We start from the raw sequence: 17,095 nt of genomic DNA on the forward strand, positions 1-17,095 counted from the left end.
CATTACGATCCAGACTGGTAACCTTCTCAGGGTAATAGAATACCTGTAGACTGTCCTAAGCAGCCTAGGAACAGCCCACAGAGTCTTTTCAGGGTAACAGAATACCTGTAGACTGTCCTAAGCAGCCTAGGAACAACCCACAGAGTCTTCTCAGGGTAACAGAATACCTGTAGACTGTCCTAAGCGGCCTAGGAACATCCCACAGAGTCTTCTCAGGATAATAGAATACCTGTAGACTGTCTTAAGCGGCCTAGGAACAGCCCACAGAGTCTTGGCTGGCTCCATTTAAAGGAGCTCCTAATCCACAGCCAGTACTGAGGACCACAATTTAGGGAATAGCCTGTCACTCCCTGCCAGGGGTAAGCATGTCTTCTACCCCTAACCAGACACATCTCAAGTCTCCAAATGACTCACACAGCTTGGAGTGTGAGCATACCAACTGGGACAGGCCACTAGAGGGAGAAGTGGGGTGTCAGGGGCCCTAATTCTAACCCACCTTCATCCTTCTACCTTTGCCTCTGGAGCACCCATGAGAATGCCCATTGGCAGAACTTACCGGGCCAGATTCTGTTTCCATTAAATGAAATAGAACTATCGTTGAGAACGGAATTCATTCATCTCTCTTCAGGTTTTCTAAAAAGTGCACTTTATTAAATGTGAGGTGCTGACTGGCAACCGAAACGGGCCAGAGGAAAGTCATTGTCTCACAAATGTTTGGGGTCGCCCAGATTTCGTTTGTGAATGGCGGGATCTGCTTGCTGTTCTAAGAGCTGAATTTCCAGGCATGCATGTCTTGTCTGGGAGACCAGTGTTGGAGTGGACAATCTTCAGTCTCTGCATCTCTTTTCCTTAGCCTTCCTCAAGGCGTGCCGCATGTCTCCCTTCTCCAACTCGCAGTCTCCAAAGGTAGAAAGAGCGGCGCTTCCTTCCGTCACACCGCCGTCTCTGAAACAGAGCCGAGGAGTCCCTCAGAGCCTGGAAGAATCTCGTCTTCATAGCTCTTCTTTCTCCTCCTCCGCACAGATACAAGCTGCCCGCTGACTGTTCATAAAGGGTCGGCAGCCCAGGGTCCACACGGTGTTGAACACGGTGTCAGCCAGAGAATCACAGGCTGCTTGAAAAGACGAATAGAGACAGCAGGGTCAGCAGAGGCCACCCCGTAGCACGTGAGGCCATGTATTTCCCAGGCGATCCCCAGAGGATGGCAGAGACAGAGTGAAGAATTGAGAGGACCAGCAAACCTTTAAGAGAAGCGCTTTCGGAAAAGCCCCTTTCTAGCCCAGTAAGGCAGATGCACTTGCTGGAGTCTCACGTTTGTGGTGCCCTGGGAAAAGTCATTAGAAATACTCACTCAGTGTTTCCCATAGCTTGCCCTGCTCAAGCGTGGGGTATACAGTCATTTATTGACTGAAGAACTGTGTATGAGAGATAGGCTTCTTCTTGGGAAAAAAAAATACATCATCCCCCGCAACTCAAGGATCTCATAGTTTGGACCAAGAGGTGGAGCAAGCAAACAGGACCAAAGCTAATAAAACTACACCATGACAGTGACCATGAGGTGGTTGGAAACTCACAGAAAGGTTCCTGTCCCTTGGGAGAAGGGGCTTGCTCTGAGGGAAGGAAGACCTCTGGCTCATTACTATAAGGGATACCAAGGACATGCCAGAAAAATTAGACAATTTAGGGGAAATGAAAATTCCATGAACGGAACTGACTCAATGAACTAGAAAATGAAAATAGATTGTTAATCCCTCAAAAATATACCTTTTAAGGAAATCTATTTCCATATTGCTTCAAGGGAATTTTTGCTTGATATTTAAAGAACTAATAGAAATCCCTTCTAAACACTTCCAGAAATTAGGATTATGTATTTTATTTATGAGTATTATGTTGATAACAAAAATCAGACCGAGAAACCAAAGGAATAACAAACCAAGGATAAGCATCTCTCATGACTAAATGCAAAGTCTTCAACAGATACCAGTCAACTAGACTCAGAAACACAGAAGACTCACACCATCCCCACACAAGTTTATCCTAAGCATGCAAGCTCCTTTAACACACCAAAATCAGTATACCATACCACCTACCAAGAAAATAAAAGCCACACACCACATTCTGCAGAAACTCTAGAAAGAACTCAACAACCCAGGAAGAGGACTTCCACCCCCTGGCAGGGGTCACCTAGAAAGATGCAGGGTCAGTCTCATGCTCAGAGCTAATGCTGGTGCCTCTTCCCTTGCAGGACAGGGAAAAGATACAAGGATATGCACTCTTAACGCTGCTGAGGGGTATTTCAAGTTTTAGCGAGAAAGATATCCAAGTTACAGCGGGAAAGCATGTGCTAGCGGCAGCATGTAAAGACTCAGAGATGCTCTGAAATCCTACCAGAGCTAATCAATTAAAAAAATAAATAAAATAAAGCAATAGGTAGAAGCCAACCAATGGTCTTTCTGTACAGCATCGTAAATCACCTGTCAAACATTAAAAAGGCAGGAGAAAGGGCACAGTGGGTAAAATCCCTTGCCTGACGTGGCCTAGGTTTGTTCCTTGGAGCCCACATAAAAAGGCTTGGGTAGAGCTGGAGAGATGGCTCAGCAGTTAAGAGCACTGGCTGCTCTTCCAGAGGACCCAGGTTCCGCTCCCAGCACCCACATGGTAGCTCACAACTGTCTGTAACTCCAAAATCTGACACCCTCCCACAGACACACAAGTAAGCAAAACACCAATGCACATAAAATAAAAATAAACTAAATAAAACAAATTAAAATTTTAAAAAGAAAATTAAGAAAGCTGTAAAATCACGAAGGAAGAAAAATTACCAAAAATGTGCAAGACCTATGCTATGGGAATGGTAACACCACGGAAAGAAATGAGTGGAGAGGGAAGCAGTAGTTCTCAACCTGTGGGTCTTGACCCCTTTGGGAGTCAAATTACTCCTTCATAGGGTTTGTCTAAGACACAGATGTTTACATTATGGTTCATAACAGAGAAAAATTACAGTTATGAAGTAACAATGAAAATGATTTTTTGGCTAGGGGGTCACCACAACGTGAGGAACTGTATGAAAGAGTCGCAGCTTTAGGAAGATTGAGAACCTCTGTCCTACAGCACAGACAAGTGAAAGAAATTGTTCACAGAAACCCATGTATTTTGATTCCATTATATAAAAATTGGAAAATCAATAGAGGTAGAAATTAGATTCCTAGTTGCCTTCGGCTGAGCAGGGGGAGCTCAAGGGAAATGGTTATGAGATTTCTTTGAGAGATGATGAATAGGGGTTGATTGTGTGACTCTATTCATCTGGCATTTAAACGAGTTAACTTGTATGTAAATTACATCACTGTCTTCGGTACCACCAACAAATGCTCAGACTGTTTCATGCAGAAGGAAGTCAAGGGTGGAAAGCCTGGGCCTTCAATCCAGGTAGATTTCAGTGCAGGGGTCCAAAGGGAGGTCGCTAGGACTGACCTAGGAGAGCTGGACAAGCTGAACTTTTAGTTAATCCATAGGGAAGAAAATATCAAGTGGCTTCAACTGTTGCTCCCAGTGGGTAGCCCCCACTTGGCTGGGACATAAACACAGGACTTACAGCGCCCTGGTCAGTGGGAGAGCAGTAAGACCCTTAGGAAGGAAAAATCAACAGGACGTTGGCCTGCAGCAGTTACCTGACCTGAGCCTACATCAGCAACAGTTCTTTCCTACCCTGTGTGGACAGAGGAGAGAGAGAGGCCTCCCTTTCCCAGGCCCAGCTCACTACCCATACTCCCATATTCCACGGACCACCTCCAAGATTGTCCCCACAGTTGGTGTCTCTGGTTTTCAACCTTTCCCATCTGGAAGCTTTGAGCATTAATAACAGGCTATCGTGTTCTGGCTTCGGAAGTAGAGAGATTAAAACCGTTTGAATGGCAAATTATGGAAAAAAGGAATTACAGAGTTGGAACTAGAAGCTCAGTAGTTAGGAGTGTTTAAACACAGTTATCTGGAAGCACACACAGAAGAGGAATTTTAAAGTTCCTACCCAGACCAAGAGCAAAACTTTGAATGGGGGAGCTTCAGCCAAACCATGTGGTCCTATAGAGAGGGACTACCGAGTGGAAAGTCATTTAGCAGACACATGGAAGCTCTTCCTCCAGTCTTAAAGGAAGGGTTTTTGTTCTGCAAAAGCATCGCTGTGGCCTCTTCCAGCAGGAAGGATGCCAACTGTGCACAGGAACTTCTGTGAAAGGGCGCAAGTCTCTCCTTCTGCTGCACGCTGCTCTGACCACCTCTTCCAGTAAAAAGGGGGCCCTGGCTCCCTGTGTGAAGACAGGAGCGAAACTCCCTGTCACCAGAAAGTGTCCTTAAGAGACCTACCTTCCACGTTGGAGACAAAGCCGAGGCTCCGCTTGAGGTCAGAGCAGATGGAGTGGAGACACCATCGGAATTTTGCATCGCAGCGGTACTTGTTGGCACCGCAGGTGTCGTAGCAGACATCCAGCTGGTTGCAGCACTTGGTCATGGCTGGAATGCCCAAGTCCATCTGGAAAAGTGAAGCAGGAGAGTGCCACGTTTAGACCAAGGGCCTGAGGCAACCCTGTCCACCTCACTATGAGCTAGCCACTTCTCGAGTGTGTGCCACAACCTAGATCCATGCAGAAACACCAAGGGCTCAGAAAAATTAGCTCCGAGGTCATCGGATGCTGGATTTTAATGTTATTAGCTTCATATGTGACTCCAGCCAATTTTTCTCATCTTTCCTTTTATGAGATTAGTTATTTTCAAATCCACACCCAGATATGGCGATGAAAACAGAAACCAGAGGGGCAATCGAGATGGCAGAGCCCCAGGAGATTCATATTTGCTGAAAGCTTTACATTTTGGTCTGAGAGTCTGCTGAAGAAAGAGGTTCCATGACTACTCTGAAAAGTTCAGCCTCAAGTAAATGGAACATGGCTGGCCTTTTTAGGAACCTGCCCTCTCCAGCACTGTCTTAAGGTTGTATCTGAGTTGGGGAGAAAAACATGGTGCAGGAGACTGAGTTCTCAACCACAAGAGGAATGACGTCAGTGTATTGCTTGCACTAGGCATCTTATAAATAGCTATAGAGATTGTGGCATGAGATGGGAGAGCATCACTTGGAGCTGGGACACGGCGACCGTGGGGACAGTGGGAGAAAGACTTAGAGCATTATGGGAAATGAGGGTACAAGGGCTTGGAATGTAGCTCATCTGGGAGAGTGCTTGCCTGGCGTGCATCATGCCTTAAGTTTTATCCCTAGGACTGCATAAACCAGGGCTGGCAACTCATATCCCAGCATTCATGAGCAGAGGCAGGGGGATCAGAACTTTAAGGTCATCCTTGGCTACATTTCAAGCTTGAGGCCAGCCTGAACTACATAAGACCCTCTCTTAAAACAAGGGGGAGGAGGAGATGAAATAAAATGAACGTAGACTCAGAGCAGGGAAAGAGAACGAGCAGGCTACCAAGTCAGTTTTTTAGTGTGTCAAAGGTTATAGCAGGAAATGTACACGCATACCTATGCATGCCAGCATGTGTGTGCGTGGTAGAAGCTTTGTGGGCCTTAGAGTCTGGTTCACTGGCAGTACCTGAGGCACCAAGTTTGAGTCTCAGCACCATACAAAAAAACTTATTTGCCAAACTGGTAAATGGCTTTGCCTTCAAAATTAGAGTTAGCACACAATCCTGAGCAAGAAAGAGGGAATTTAAAAAAGCAGAAACATGGGTGGTATCTGCATACTTGGTGATGCATGAATGCATTCAGTGGTGCATTAGCACATTTAGTGATGCTTGAGTGCGTTCAGTGATGTATGACTATATCTGGTGATTCACGAGAACACTCAGTGGTGCAGGGGAGCCCTCAGTGGTGCAGGAGAACCCTCAGTGGTGCAGGGGAGCACTCAGTGGTGCAGGGGAACCCTCAGTGGGACTTGAGATCACAGAGCAGGTGAGATTAGAACCAGGCAGGACATCTTAGACACTGGCAGTTTCCTGATAATCTGGGCTTGGCATCTTGTTTGTTAGTTTTTCCAGACAGGCTCTTACATAGCTCAGGCTGGCCTCAAACTCATTATAGCCTTGAATGAATCCGCCTGCCTCCACACCTGGCTTTGGAAGCTGGGATGTGGTTGGGAAATGGGGCGAATGTGCTTTCAGGGTGAGGAGTGTCATCAGTGATAGTAGATCCTCCTCACACTAGCGCCTCTCTGGTCCTCCTACTAATCCAAGGTCACCTGACACAGGACAAGGACTTCCACCGTTTAAAATGCCACGAAGCAAAGCGAAACAACAACAAAATCACATTAAAGACAGCCCAGCTCTTTAGACAGACACAGACCTCGTACTGTCTGGGCAGGCTGTCCAATGCCTGCAGCCACACTATGAAAAGGCCCATTAGGGAAGTGCAATGACCTCCACTCCACTTGATCAAATGGGAGGTTCCTGAACTACTTCTAAATAGTGGGAATCCATTTGTTTGTTTGTTTTTTGAGATGACCTCACTAGTGGCTCTGGCTGGCCTTGAACTCACAGAGACTCACCTGCTTCTGCACCCTGAGCGCTGGAACTAAAAGTGTGCACCACCACTGTACGGCATTGACTGGTTGGTTGATTGATGATTGATTGATTGATTGATTGATTTTGGCAGCACCGGAGACTGAACTCAAGGCTTGCACATGCTAGGCAAGTGTTCTACCACTGAACTACATCTCAGACCCTGGTTGTCTTCACCCCACAGTGCTGGCATTACAGTGCCGCCATGACCAGGTTTTTAATGTGGATTCTGGGGACCAAACTCGGGTTCTCTTGATTGCAAGACAAGCACTTTGCTGACTCAGCTGTCACCCAACCCAGCCCCAGAATTTTGAGACAGAGTCTCATGTAGCCCAGGCTGGCTCCAAATTCACTGTGTAGTCAAAGATGACCTTGGAGTTCTGATCCTCCTGTTTCAGCCTCCGGAGAGCTGGCATTACAAGCATGTGCCACTTCACCTGGTTTATGTGGCACTACCTGGGGCTTCACGCGTGCGGGGCAAGCACACTACAAAACCCAGACCCTTTCAAGACACCTTCAAGGAGACCAAGTCATTGCTTGCTTCTAGGAGAAGCTGGCAGTTTGAGAAAGGGACAGCGATGTACTAACAAATCTCAGCCAACAGAGGGTGTGTCAAACCCCAAACTTTGTTGCTTTGACATTTTCAACAGGAAGTCTGCTTGCAGAGGTCAGCCGATATAATAATCCATACTTTCTGGCCCAGTACCAGCCACTCTTGTCCATGGCTGGAATGAATTACTAGTTTCAATAAGTCAACAGCATCCAGTCACCTTTAAATTGTGTCTTGATGCCATAAATTGTAGCCAGTGCTTATAGAGGTGATTTTAAAGTTTGCAAACACCAGAAGCTTAGCTGGGGGACAGCAGTCTTTGAGAAAAAGAACTCAGGTGTCTGCCTTGAAAATTCTCTCCCTTCCCCCAGTCTAGTTTAAAATATCAAATCACACTGTTCGAATAGACTCCACAAATGATCACTTCCACCAGTGATTATAGCTCCTGGGTTGCTCTTCCTCAAAACCACATCAATCACGAAGGGAAGATTAGTGGTACATACACTTCCTGGTACCTTAATACCCAGGAAATAGGAACCGCAGCCATTGGGCTCCTGGGGTTTGTAGCCTGGTCTGGGCATCGGTGCCTTTCCTAGAAGGAAGAAAGGAGAAAAGTAGAAGTCAGACATTCGACATTCATTCATCCAATAAAAATGTCCTAAAAGCACATTCCATTGTTCCTTTAGATGTCACTGTCCCCATAAGATAATCACATTAAATCAGCAGTGAGGAGGAAGTCACTGAAAGAATCACTGTACCGTAATTTTACAAACTGAATGATCTCCTCCAGGCAGTGTTCCTCCAGCGTTGACAGAGGCTGCTTGTTTGTTTCCTGGCCACCCAGACCCAAAATAATTACACTGAAACTATATTAATTGCAATACTGTTTGGACAATAGCTTAAGCATATTTCTAAGTAGCTCTTGCATCTTAAATTAACCCATTTCTATTATTTTATATTTTACTATGAGGCTCGAAGTTTATTGCAAGGTTCTGGTGGCTCGCATCTTTCTGTCTGACTCCGCCTACTCTCTCTAAATAATCTCTGTTCAGATTTCCCGACTGACTTTGCTCTGCTAAGCCATTGGCCCAAAGCAGCTTTTTTATTAATCCATGGTAACAAAACACATTCACAGCATCCAGAGGGGAATCCCAGATCACTCCAGAACTACCTCCCCACAATTCAGAGCAGCATATTGCCTGGTCACACACGGACAGAATCAGAATCATAGCTGTCATCAAAGAGATTAACTTTCCACTGAAGGAAGCTTAGGGAGTCTCTTTAGGTGCAGGCAGAGCATCACTGACCACAGAACAAAGCAAACAACTGGTGTTCTGGATGCTTTGCCTTGTTTATGGGGCTTAAGAATTGTAAGAATCGCACCGGGCGGTGGTGGTGCACGCCTTTAATCCCAGCAGAGGCAGGCGGATCTCTGTGATTTCAAGGCCAGCCTGGTCTACAAGAGCTAGTTCCAGGACAGGAACCAAAAGCTATGGAGAAACCCTGTCTCAAAAAATCAAAAAAAAAAAAAAAAAAAAAAGAAAAAGAAAAAAGAAAAAAGGAATTGTAAGAATCATTTTATGGTCTTGCAAATGTATTAAAGAAGCTGGTTCAATTAGATTACGGGATTGGGAGGCAGTCATCCCATGACGAAGACCCGATTGCTTCTTGCTGTGACAGGACAGGAGGAACCTCTGGCATGTGCTCCTGTCTTCATGAGCTCTGCCATGCCTTCCTTGCCACTTGGAACTGCCAAGCCCTCTGAGACCGTGAGCCAAAACAAATCTTCCCAGATTTGAATGACTTCTCCAGGGTGTTTATGGCAGAGATGAGATGCTCAGTTAAATAGTGGGTGAAGTGTGCTCCTTTCCTGTGTATGAAGTGTGCTCATTTCCTGTGTATGAAGTGTGATCCTTTCCTGTTTATGAAGTGTGCTCATTTCCTGTGTATGAAGTGTGTTCCTTTCCTGTGTATGAAGTGTGCTCATTTCCTGTGTATGAAGTGTGATCCTTTCCTGTTTATGAAGTGTGCTCATTTCCTGTGTATGAAGTGTGATCCTTTCCTGTTTATGAAGTGTGCTCATTTCCTGTGTATGAAGTGTGTTCCTTTCCTGTGTATGAAGTGTGCTCATTTCCTGTGTATGAAGTGTGATCCTTTCCTGTGTATGAAGTGTGCTCATTTCCTGTGTATGAAGTATGATCCTTTCCTGTGTATGAAGTGTGATCATTTCCTGTGTATGAAGTGTGTTCCTTTCCCGTGTATGAAGTGTGCTCATTTCCCGTGTATGAAGTGTGATCATTTACTCTGTATGAAGAAGTGGTTCATTTCCTGTGTCTGAAGTGTGAAAGGGTTGGAAGTGTTTTGGGTATACATTCTTCACCTTCATTACTAGGTAGATGGAAGCATCTTGCTTCTTCCTTGTAATGTCAGGTCGAGACTTTGTAATCTCTCTGTGCATGTGTGTGAGTTTGGGTGTGTATGTGTGTGTGTGTGTGTGTGTGTGTGTGTGTGAGAGAGAGAGAGAGAGAGAGAGAGAGAGAGAGAGAGAGAGAGAGAGAGATGTGGGGGGTGATGTGGGGGGCTGGTGTGTGTGTGTGTGCATGAGTGAGAGATGGTATGTGGGGGGCGTGTGTATATATGAGTATGTGGGGGTGAGAAAGGGTGGTGTGGGGGGTGGGTCTATCACAATGGGGGACAGAGTCTGATATCAATAATTGAGTCACACATGGGCAAACAATTGAACCGCATAGTATAATTCAATGTGGTTGCTCCTAAGATTATAGGCCTTTTATCTTTTCTTCAGATAGTTCTTTTACAAGTTACCTTTTTAGATATTAGGGAAACTTAAAGGAACAAATACTTGAATTCACAGACATTGCATTTTTAAGTTTTCTTTCTAAATTGTTTCTTATTAATTTGTATGTGGGGATGTTTTGCCTACATATATGTCTATGTATGTCTATGTATGCGTGCCTGGTGTTCTTGGAGACCAGTTACAAATTGTAAGCCAACCTGTGGGTATTGGGAATTGAACCCCAGTCCCCTGGAAGAACAACAAACACTCTTAACCACTGAACCACCTCTCCATCCCCCAAAAGGCATTTTTTTTAATGAGTGCTGGAGAGGTTTCCCAAGTCACCCGTGGTCCTTTTGCACCTAAGAAAGCACAGAAGAGAAACATAGCATCAGTTTGGAAGATAGCGGAATGGCCGCCTTGCCTGCGGTGCAGGTGATGTGGGCTGAGCATGAATTGCAGGAAGCAGCTTCCGAGAGAAGCATGGAGTCTCAGGTTTTGAGGGACGTGGCTTTTGGATCTAGGCAGTTGGATCTAGGTGATAACACACCCTAGCCTCAAGCTAGGGTCCCTTCTGGTTGGATGCTCTGTGCCTAGGCATCAGCAATATGCTACGTTGACACATAGATGTTTTTTCCTGGTGTGAAAGTTGAAACTCTTAGCTTCTTGGCAAACGGAAGCTCTGCACAGTGCCAGTCTTTTGTAACCCGCCAACTAGAAATGGGCTTCATCTATTTTAATGATCAGAGGCAGGAGTCAAAACAAGAATAATATTTTATGACATGTGAAAATGATATGAAATTCAAATTTTAGTGCCCATAAAGAAGTTTTATCAGGGCACAGCCACGCTCATTTGTTATGCATTAGCTGTGGCTGTGTTCACGGGAAAAGAAATCACAGAATATTGCTACAATCTTGAACTGAGGATGCTTTTCTAATCAAGATGTAAAAGTCGGAGGCCATAAAGCCATTGACAAATTTGGTCTCATAAAACGTCAAACCTTCTAAACAAAGTTAACATCATAAAACACTTGAGAGGCATCAGGAGGGAGGTTCAGGGCAGAGTGAGCCTCAACACCCAGAAACGCTGCTTCCAGCCACGTGTCCTGCGCTCTTGGCCAACATTTCCTCTCTCATTTTTTGTCAACAGAAAGATTAGGAGGAAGGTATATCACAGACCAGGGGTCTGAGCATCTTCCATGGAGGGTGAGGCGTTCCCTGAGGTGCCAGGGATAGCACTATGCACAGACACTCGGCAACCTCCAGGGATGCCCACACGAGCAGCACACTGACTGGAGACAGCAAAACAGTGTCCATGCCATCAACACAGAGACTAAAATGGATTAAGTTGCTTCCTGTTTCTCTTGTCTTGGTCTACCTAGTCCTGTCTGTTTAAATACCAACAGCCCTGGGACCTTCAGTAAACTGGGAGACCCATCACCTTAGCGTGAGATGTAGCTGCTGGTTCCTACATCTATGGGTGTTTCCCTTTTCACAGGTTCCTGAGAATCCCGTGAAGGCTGTAAGAAAGTCCTTTGCTAGGAAATAGGCAAACTCACAAGAGTGTGGAGTTTTTCTGTGAGATTTCAGACGGACAAAAACGTCTCCAGAAATTAAAGATGACAGAGCTAGGAATGGGGTTCAGTTGGTAGAATGTTCACCAACATGAATCCTTGGATTTGAGCCCCAGTCTAGACTACACCTGGCTTGTTGGCATATGTTTATAATCTCAGTAGGAACATTGGAGGAGGTGGAGGCAAGAGGATCAGAAGTTGAAGGTCATCCTTGGCTGCATAGAAAGTTTGAAGCTAGCCTGGGTTATGTAAGACAGTGTCTCAAATTATTTTAAAAGGTAGAGATTTGCTATAATAAAAAGCTTTCGAACATCAACAGGAGTGATGGCAGAGCAGAGACAATGGAGGGATTCACAAACTGCAGCTAACAGAGGGATAGCTAGCATCCAAAATACAGAAGGGAGCCATAGCAGAAACTCAACCCAACCTTAAAATACCCAAAAGCTGGTTCTCAAAACAAAACAAGCCAACAGGGGACTGGAGAGACAGCTCAGTGATTAATAGCACTGACTGCTCTTGCAGAGAACCTGGGCTCAAGTCCCAGCGCTCAGTTGGTGGTACCTCCAGTGCCAGGGACTCCGGTGTCCCCTTCTGGCCCCCACAGGCACCAGATACACAGACATGCAAGCAAAACACCCATATATGATGTGGGAGTGTCATATATCAATCTGTTTATTTCATTGGTTAAGAAATAAAGAAACTGCTTGGCTGGCCCTCATAGGTTAAAACATAGGTGGGAGGAGTAAACAGAACAGAATGCTGGGAGGAAGAGGAAGTGAGCTCAGACTCGACAGCTCTCCTCTCGGGGGCAGACGCCTCTGAGAGACGCCATGCCCAGCTCCCGGGCAGACGATGCGATTCAGTTCCGACCCAGGGTGGACATAGGCTAGAATCTTCCCGGTAAGCGCACCTTGGGGTACAACACAGATGATTAGAAATGGGCTAAATTAATATGTGAGAATTAGCCTAGAAGAGGCTAGATAGAAATGGGCCAAGCAGTGTTTAAATGAATACAGTTTGTGTGTTGTTATTTCGGGCATAAGCTAGCAGGCGGCTGGGGATGCAGCCCCGCCTCTCTTATCACTACACATACAGATAAAAAAGTTAAAAAAAGAAAAAGTTTGAATAAGACAAATGAGGGATGGTTGGACAGGAAGAGATGCATCTCCCATTTAGTAGGGAAACAGAAGCGGAGACCACAAGGAACCTACACCTTATGCTTGCTAGAATGGCTCTTAGTGATAGACAAAAGTGGTGAGCATGCAGCAAAACGGAACTCATACCCCACTGGTGCAAATGTCAATGAGTATAGCCATTTCTGAGCGCACTATGGAGGCTCCTCAGAAAACTAAAGACTAAAAGCAGAACCGCTAGACAATCCAGCAACTCCACCTCTGGGTACCTTTCCAACAGAACTGGAGAAAGCATGTTGGAAAGATGTCTATGCTCTCGTGTTCATTGCATCATAGCGAACAAGACACAGAAACCACCTAGACACACATCAACCTGGGAGTAGATAAGGAAGGTGTGTCTACGCAATGGAGAGCTACTCTCCCTTAAAGAGGGAATCCAGTCTTTCTAGAACTGGAAATCATTACGCAGGGTGGAAAAAATCAGAAAAACTCAGACTCTATGATCTCTAATGTGGAACCTAAGGAAGAAAAGTCAGTTTCTTAGGAACCGGGAGTAGAAAGGCTGAGAGGAGGGGGGATTGAGAAAAAGGAGATCTTCAACAAAGGCTGGTTCTTGATGAAGGACTAAGTTTTAGTAATCTCTGTACTGATGATCACGGCAAAGGACGATTATGGTTTGGACTGAAAATGTTCCGTGGGGACTGGGAAGATGCCTCGGTGGGTAAGAATGCACACCTGATACCTGGTGGGCAGAACCGGGATCTGAGGTCAAATTGGTAGCATCTGTGCAGAAAGCTGGGCCTGGCTGCTCATGCACCTCTGCCCCCAAGGCTGTGAGAATACAGAGACAGAACGGCTGGGGCTTCCTGACCGCCAGCCGAGCTCCACAGTCAGTGAGAGACCCTGTCTCCGGGAACAAGGTAACGCATGATGACTGGAGATACAGCTGTGCTCCTCTGGCCTCCATGCAAACATACGGGTGCATTCACACGCGCACGCATTACCCCCGTGGGTTCATGTTTTGAGTCAGTTTTCTGGCTGATAATACTCTGTGGGGAAGCTGAGGAGCCCTCAGAGAGAGGGTCAGTGCGTGTCGGAAGTAACTGTCCAGGACCAGGCCTCTGATACACCCAGCCTGGCTATCTGTTTCCCAATATTACCTAGTGAACCAGCCTCCACTTCAAGCTCCTTCCACCCACCGTTCCTTCCCCAGCCTTACTGCCCCCCCTTAATAAGCAGAGATCTCTGAAACCTTGAGCCAACATCATCCTCCCCCCCTTAATTTTTTCTAGTGTTGCGGCTATGAACAAAGAGACGCGATCTCAACACCTTGAATGAATAGACTTTTAACCTTCTCACGACAAATGAAAGGAAGGTTGGGAGGAGGCAGTGGCTACGGCAATCAGCTGTGGTACCTTCCCACAATGAATCAAAGCACTGGGCTTTCTCCACAGATATCCACCATTGTTTTTGTCGATTTAAAAATTCTAAAAAGATTGACGTTTAAGCAGCCTTTGTGGGGGAGGTGGGTTGAGAGGGGATCTCAGGTGTCTCACTATGTAGCCAGGCTAGCCTGGAACTCAAGTCTGTCCTGTCACAGCCTCCCCAGGAGCCTCGATTGGATGGGGAGTCGGCAGGCCCTTCCCAGTCAGAGGCTGTCTAAGCAAAAATTTGCTGAAGTCTTTTGATGCCGATTTTGCTAGACAAGGGAGAGCAGGGTTGGGCACAGAGTTTTACAAAAAGTCCTACTGTTAGATGTTTGCTAAACCTTGGGTAGTATTGACAACATCTGTGTTGATTCAGACGGCAGGCATTAACCCTTTGCTGCCTCATCAGGGGAAACTAGGCTGGCTTACTGCAGTGACTGGCTTCTGCCTTCACACACCTAACTCTGGCTAACTACGAGGTTGAGGGACCCAGGACTTGATCCCAGGACACTGTGAGCTGCAGGCTCTTTTGCCTGTGCCCAGGGATGTTAAGCCTACTGGGAACAATGGCTTAACCATTATCTCCTGGTTGGCCACTTTTAGTACATAAGGAAGCCATTTCCCTCCCCCCAAAGAGGGGTAGGTCGTGTATGTATGTCCCAGCTGTTCTGAGTGTCTCTGGAAAGCTCGTGTTGTCCCAAGCTAAGCAGACTTGGCATTTTCACCTGGGAGCCTACTGCGGGGTATTTGCATAAACTAAACCATTGGAGGAGGTCTGTGCCGTGTGCTTTAAAGGGCATTTTCAGGCCCAGGTGCAGCTCAGTGTTGGACCACGCGCTTGGCAAACAAGGCCCCAGATAAAATTCCCAGCACCACATTAAGCACAGGTTTTTCACCCACTGTGCGAGCTGCCAAGCCTGGGCAGGAGCTCGGCTCTGGCCTCTTCCGAGCGGGTGAAGGGGAAACTGGCCTTCTGTGCAACTGAGGCAAGGTAGGCCTGGGTGTCCACTCCAGTTCCCAAATTGGCCTCTGTGTCTGGTTCTGGGACGGCGCTTGGGACCCTGGCGGGCAGCGGCGGTGCCTGAGGCTACTGACTGGAGCAGGGCAGGGACCCCTGCCAGTCAGAGGTCTGCGGGTGGGCCGAGAGAGTTATTTGGAGCTTTTGGGATTCTGAGGAGTTGTTTGACCCCAGGCAGAATCTCCAAACATCAGGTTCCGGTTCCTTTTCCTTCCCGAGAGCATCTCAGAGCCCGTGAGGTCCCTCTTCTCGCCATGCCCTCGCTTCCACGCTGCTCACTACCTCCCCTTAAGACCCAGGCTCCTAGCAAACCCATAAAGGTCTCTGCGAAGACTCCCAGGCAGCTGAGTGGAGCTTGAGTTTTAGTTAAATCATAATTGATCAGGAGATATAGGTCCCAAATGCACCACAGGCTCCGAGTAGGAATTTGTTGTCTGCTTGGATTTCTGACGTTACTACACCTGATTTGCTCAGTCTGGTAACCTGGCCTACCTGGTGTAGGACAGACATGACCTGCTGAGCTGCCCATGACCCAACACCCTCCCCCACCCTCACCCCAGAGGAGATACCCCGGTACTCACCATATCGGCACCGGTACTGACAGACTCCATTCTTCCCTCCCAGCAGCTCCATGAAAGAATCGACATAGCTGTTGACCGACTCGAAGCTGCCCCGCAGGTGCCGCAGACCCCAGTCCGAAAAAGACTCGTCTTCCTTGAGGCTGGGGTCGTTCTCTGCCAGGCTGCCCACCAGGCCAAACCACAGGAGGAAGAAGCCGCTGGGCAGCTTCATCCTGCACACAGGTAGGACGCTGCTCTCGTCCCCCCCACCCCAGCCAGGGTCTCAGGAAGCCTGGGGAAACACACACAGCCCCGTGCCTGGCCTTATCGGAACAGTCAGTCTGTGTTCCCCAGAGGTGGACTTTAAACACAGCCATGGAGGCCGGGAGCAGATCCGAGCGATTAGAGAGGACAAAGGTGAGACCGTGGGAGGGCTTGTATGAGGATAGCCTAAGAGGGGACTTCCAGTGGACCCCGAAGAGCTGAAGGGGGATGGCTGCACTTTAGGAATGGGGGAAGGGAGCCTGGGGATTCTGCTGTACACTTGGGCTCCTCCGGCTTCTGGACAGCAGAGCTAGTCCAAAAATAACAGCCACACCCCTGAGCCACTTCCTCCTCTACACCTGTCCAGAGGACGCCCAGGAGGGTGTGTGCAAGGCTCCGGCGGCCTGACTTGGGGTCACCTTCACTGACGGACAGGTTGTCAGAGCCCAAACTCTGTAAGTGTGCCTCGGCGAGGTTCAGATTTTGAGCCCAGTTTCTGCCTGGGTCCCTCCTTGTCTCTGAGATCCTTCCATCTGGTAAAGGTCCGGATATCCTCCCAGGGATGAGTCTGGTTTTGAATCTGCAGTGCTGTGTCCTAAGATTCTGAGGCCTACAGGAGGCCCCAGGACTGTTAGGGAACAACCCGCTCTGGTGGTGGTGAGTTTTTCCTTTGAGGCAGATAAAAGTCCAGGCCACTATCAGAAAGCCTGTTTGAGATTCCAAGCGTTGAGACTGCTCACGTCAGCCCGGGGTTTGGGCATCACTTTCTGGGTAGTTTTGCTCTTGCTCACATGAATAAATACCTATAAAGTCACTAGTCTGGAAAGCGACACCGTTGTGTACCAAGTAATCCTTCGGCTGCTTTCTCAGACGCCATGAAAGCCCTGTAGAAAATATTAAACCTAAGAACATCCTCATTTTAGGTAAGAAATATGTTCATCTAAAGACTTAACGTCCAGGAAGAGTAGTAGTTAAAATGCGTTTCTCGTGAGAAAACAGTAATAATGCCACCCAGTGTTTAAAACACGTACACATTCCAAACCAATCAGTCTCTTGTCTGTCTCGACCTCTCTCCCCTCCTGTCTCTCGTCTGACTTTCTGTTTCTCTGTGTCTCTCTGTCTCTGTCCCCTCCCTTCCTCCAGCCCTCCAGATATTCACGCCTATTCTAGGCAAGGTTGATATGGCTTCCATTTGAGTCATAATAAATCACGCAGAGGTT

General features: G+C 47.1%; 1 protein-coding gene across 3 annotated transcripts; it reads right to left on the bottom strand.

Annotated features, from left to right (window-relative positions):
- Positions 1 to 623: 623 nt before the first annotated feature.
- Pla2g12b (phospholipase A2 group XIIB) lies at positions 624 to 16,164 on the bottom strand. 3 transcript variants are annotated; one of them, XM_075980213.1, is made up of 4 exons: positions 15,633 to 16,164; positions 7,609 to 7,697; positions 4,360 to 4,525; positions 624 to 1,111 (listed from the first exon to the last, which is right to left on the bottom strand). In XM_075980213.1, exons 1-4 carry the CDS (start codon positions 15,841 to 15,843, stop codon positions 993 to 995), a joined length of 585 nt encoding a protein of 194 aa, XP_075836328.1. In that variant the 5' UTR covers positions 15,844 to 16,164; the 3' UTR covers positions 624 to 992. The 3 variants fall into 3 exon arrangements, with proteins under 3 accessions (XP_075836328.1, XP_075836327.1, XP_075836329.1); XM_075980212.1 differs by having other exon boundaries at positions 624 to 1,114; XM_075980214.1 differs by lacking the exon at positions 7,609 to 7,697 and having other exon boundaries at positions 624 to 1,114; positions 15,633 to 15,712.
- Between the last annotated feature and the right edge of the window lie 931 nt (positions 16,165 to 17,095).

This window comes from Microtus pennsylvanicus, chromosome 7 (assembly GCF_037038515.1).
Source record: "Microtus pennsylvanicus isolate mMicPen1 chromosome 7, mMicPen1.hap1, whole genome shotgun sequence".
In the NCBI taxonomy this organism is placed as follows: domain Eukaryota; kingdom Metazoa; phylum Chordata; class Mammalia; order Rodentia; family Cricetidae; genus Microtus; species Microtus pennsylvanicus.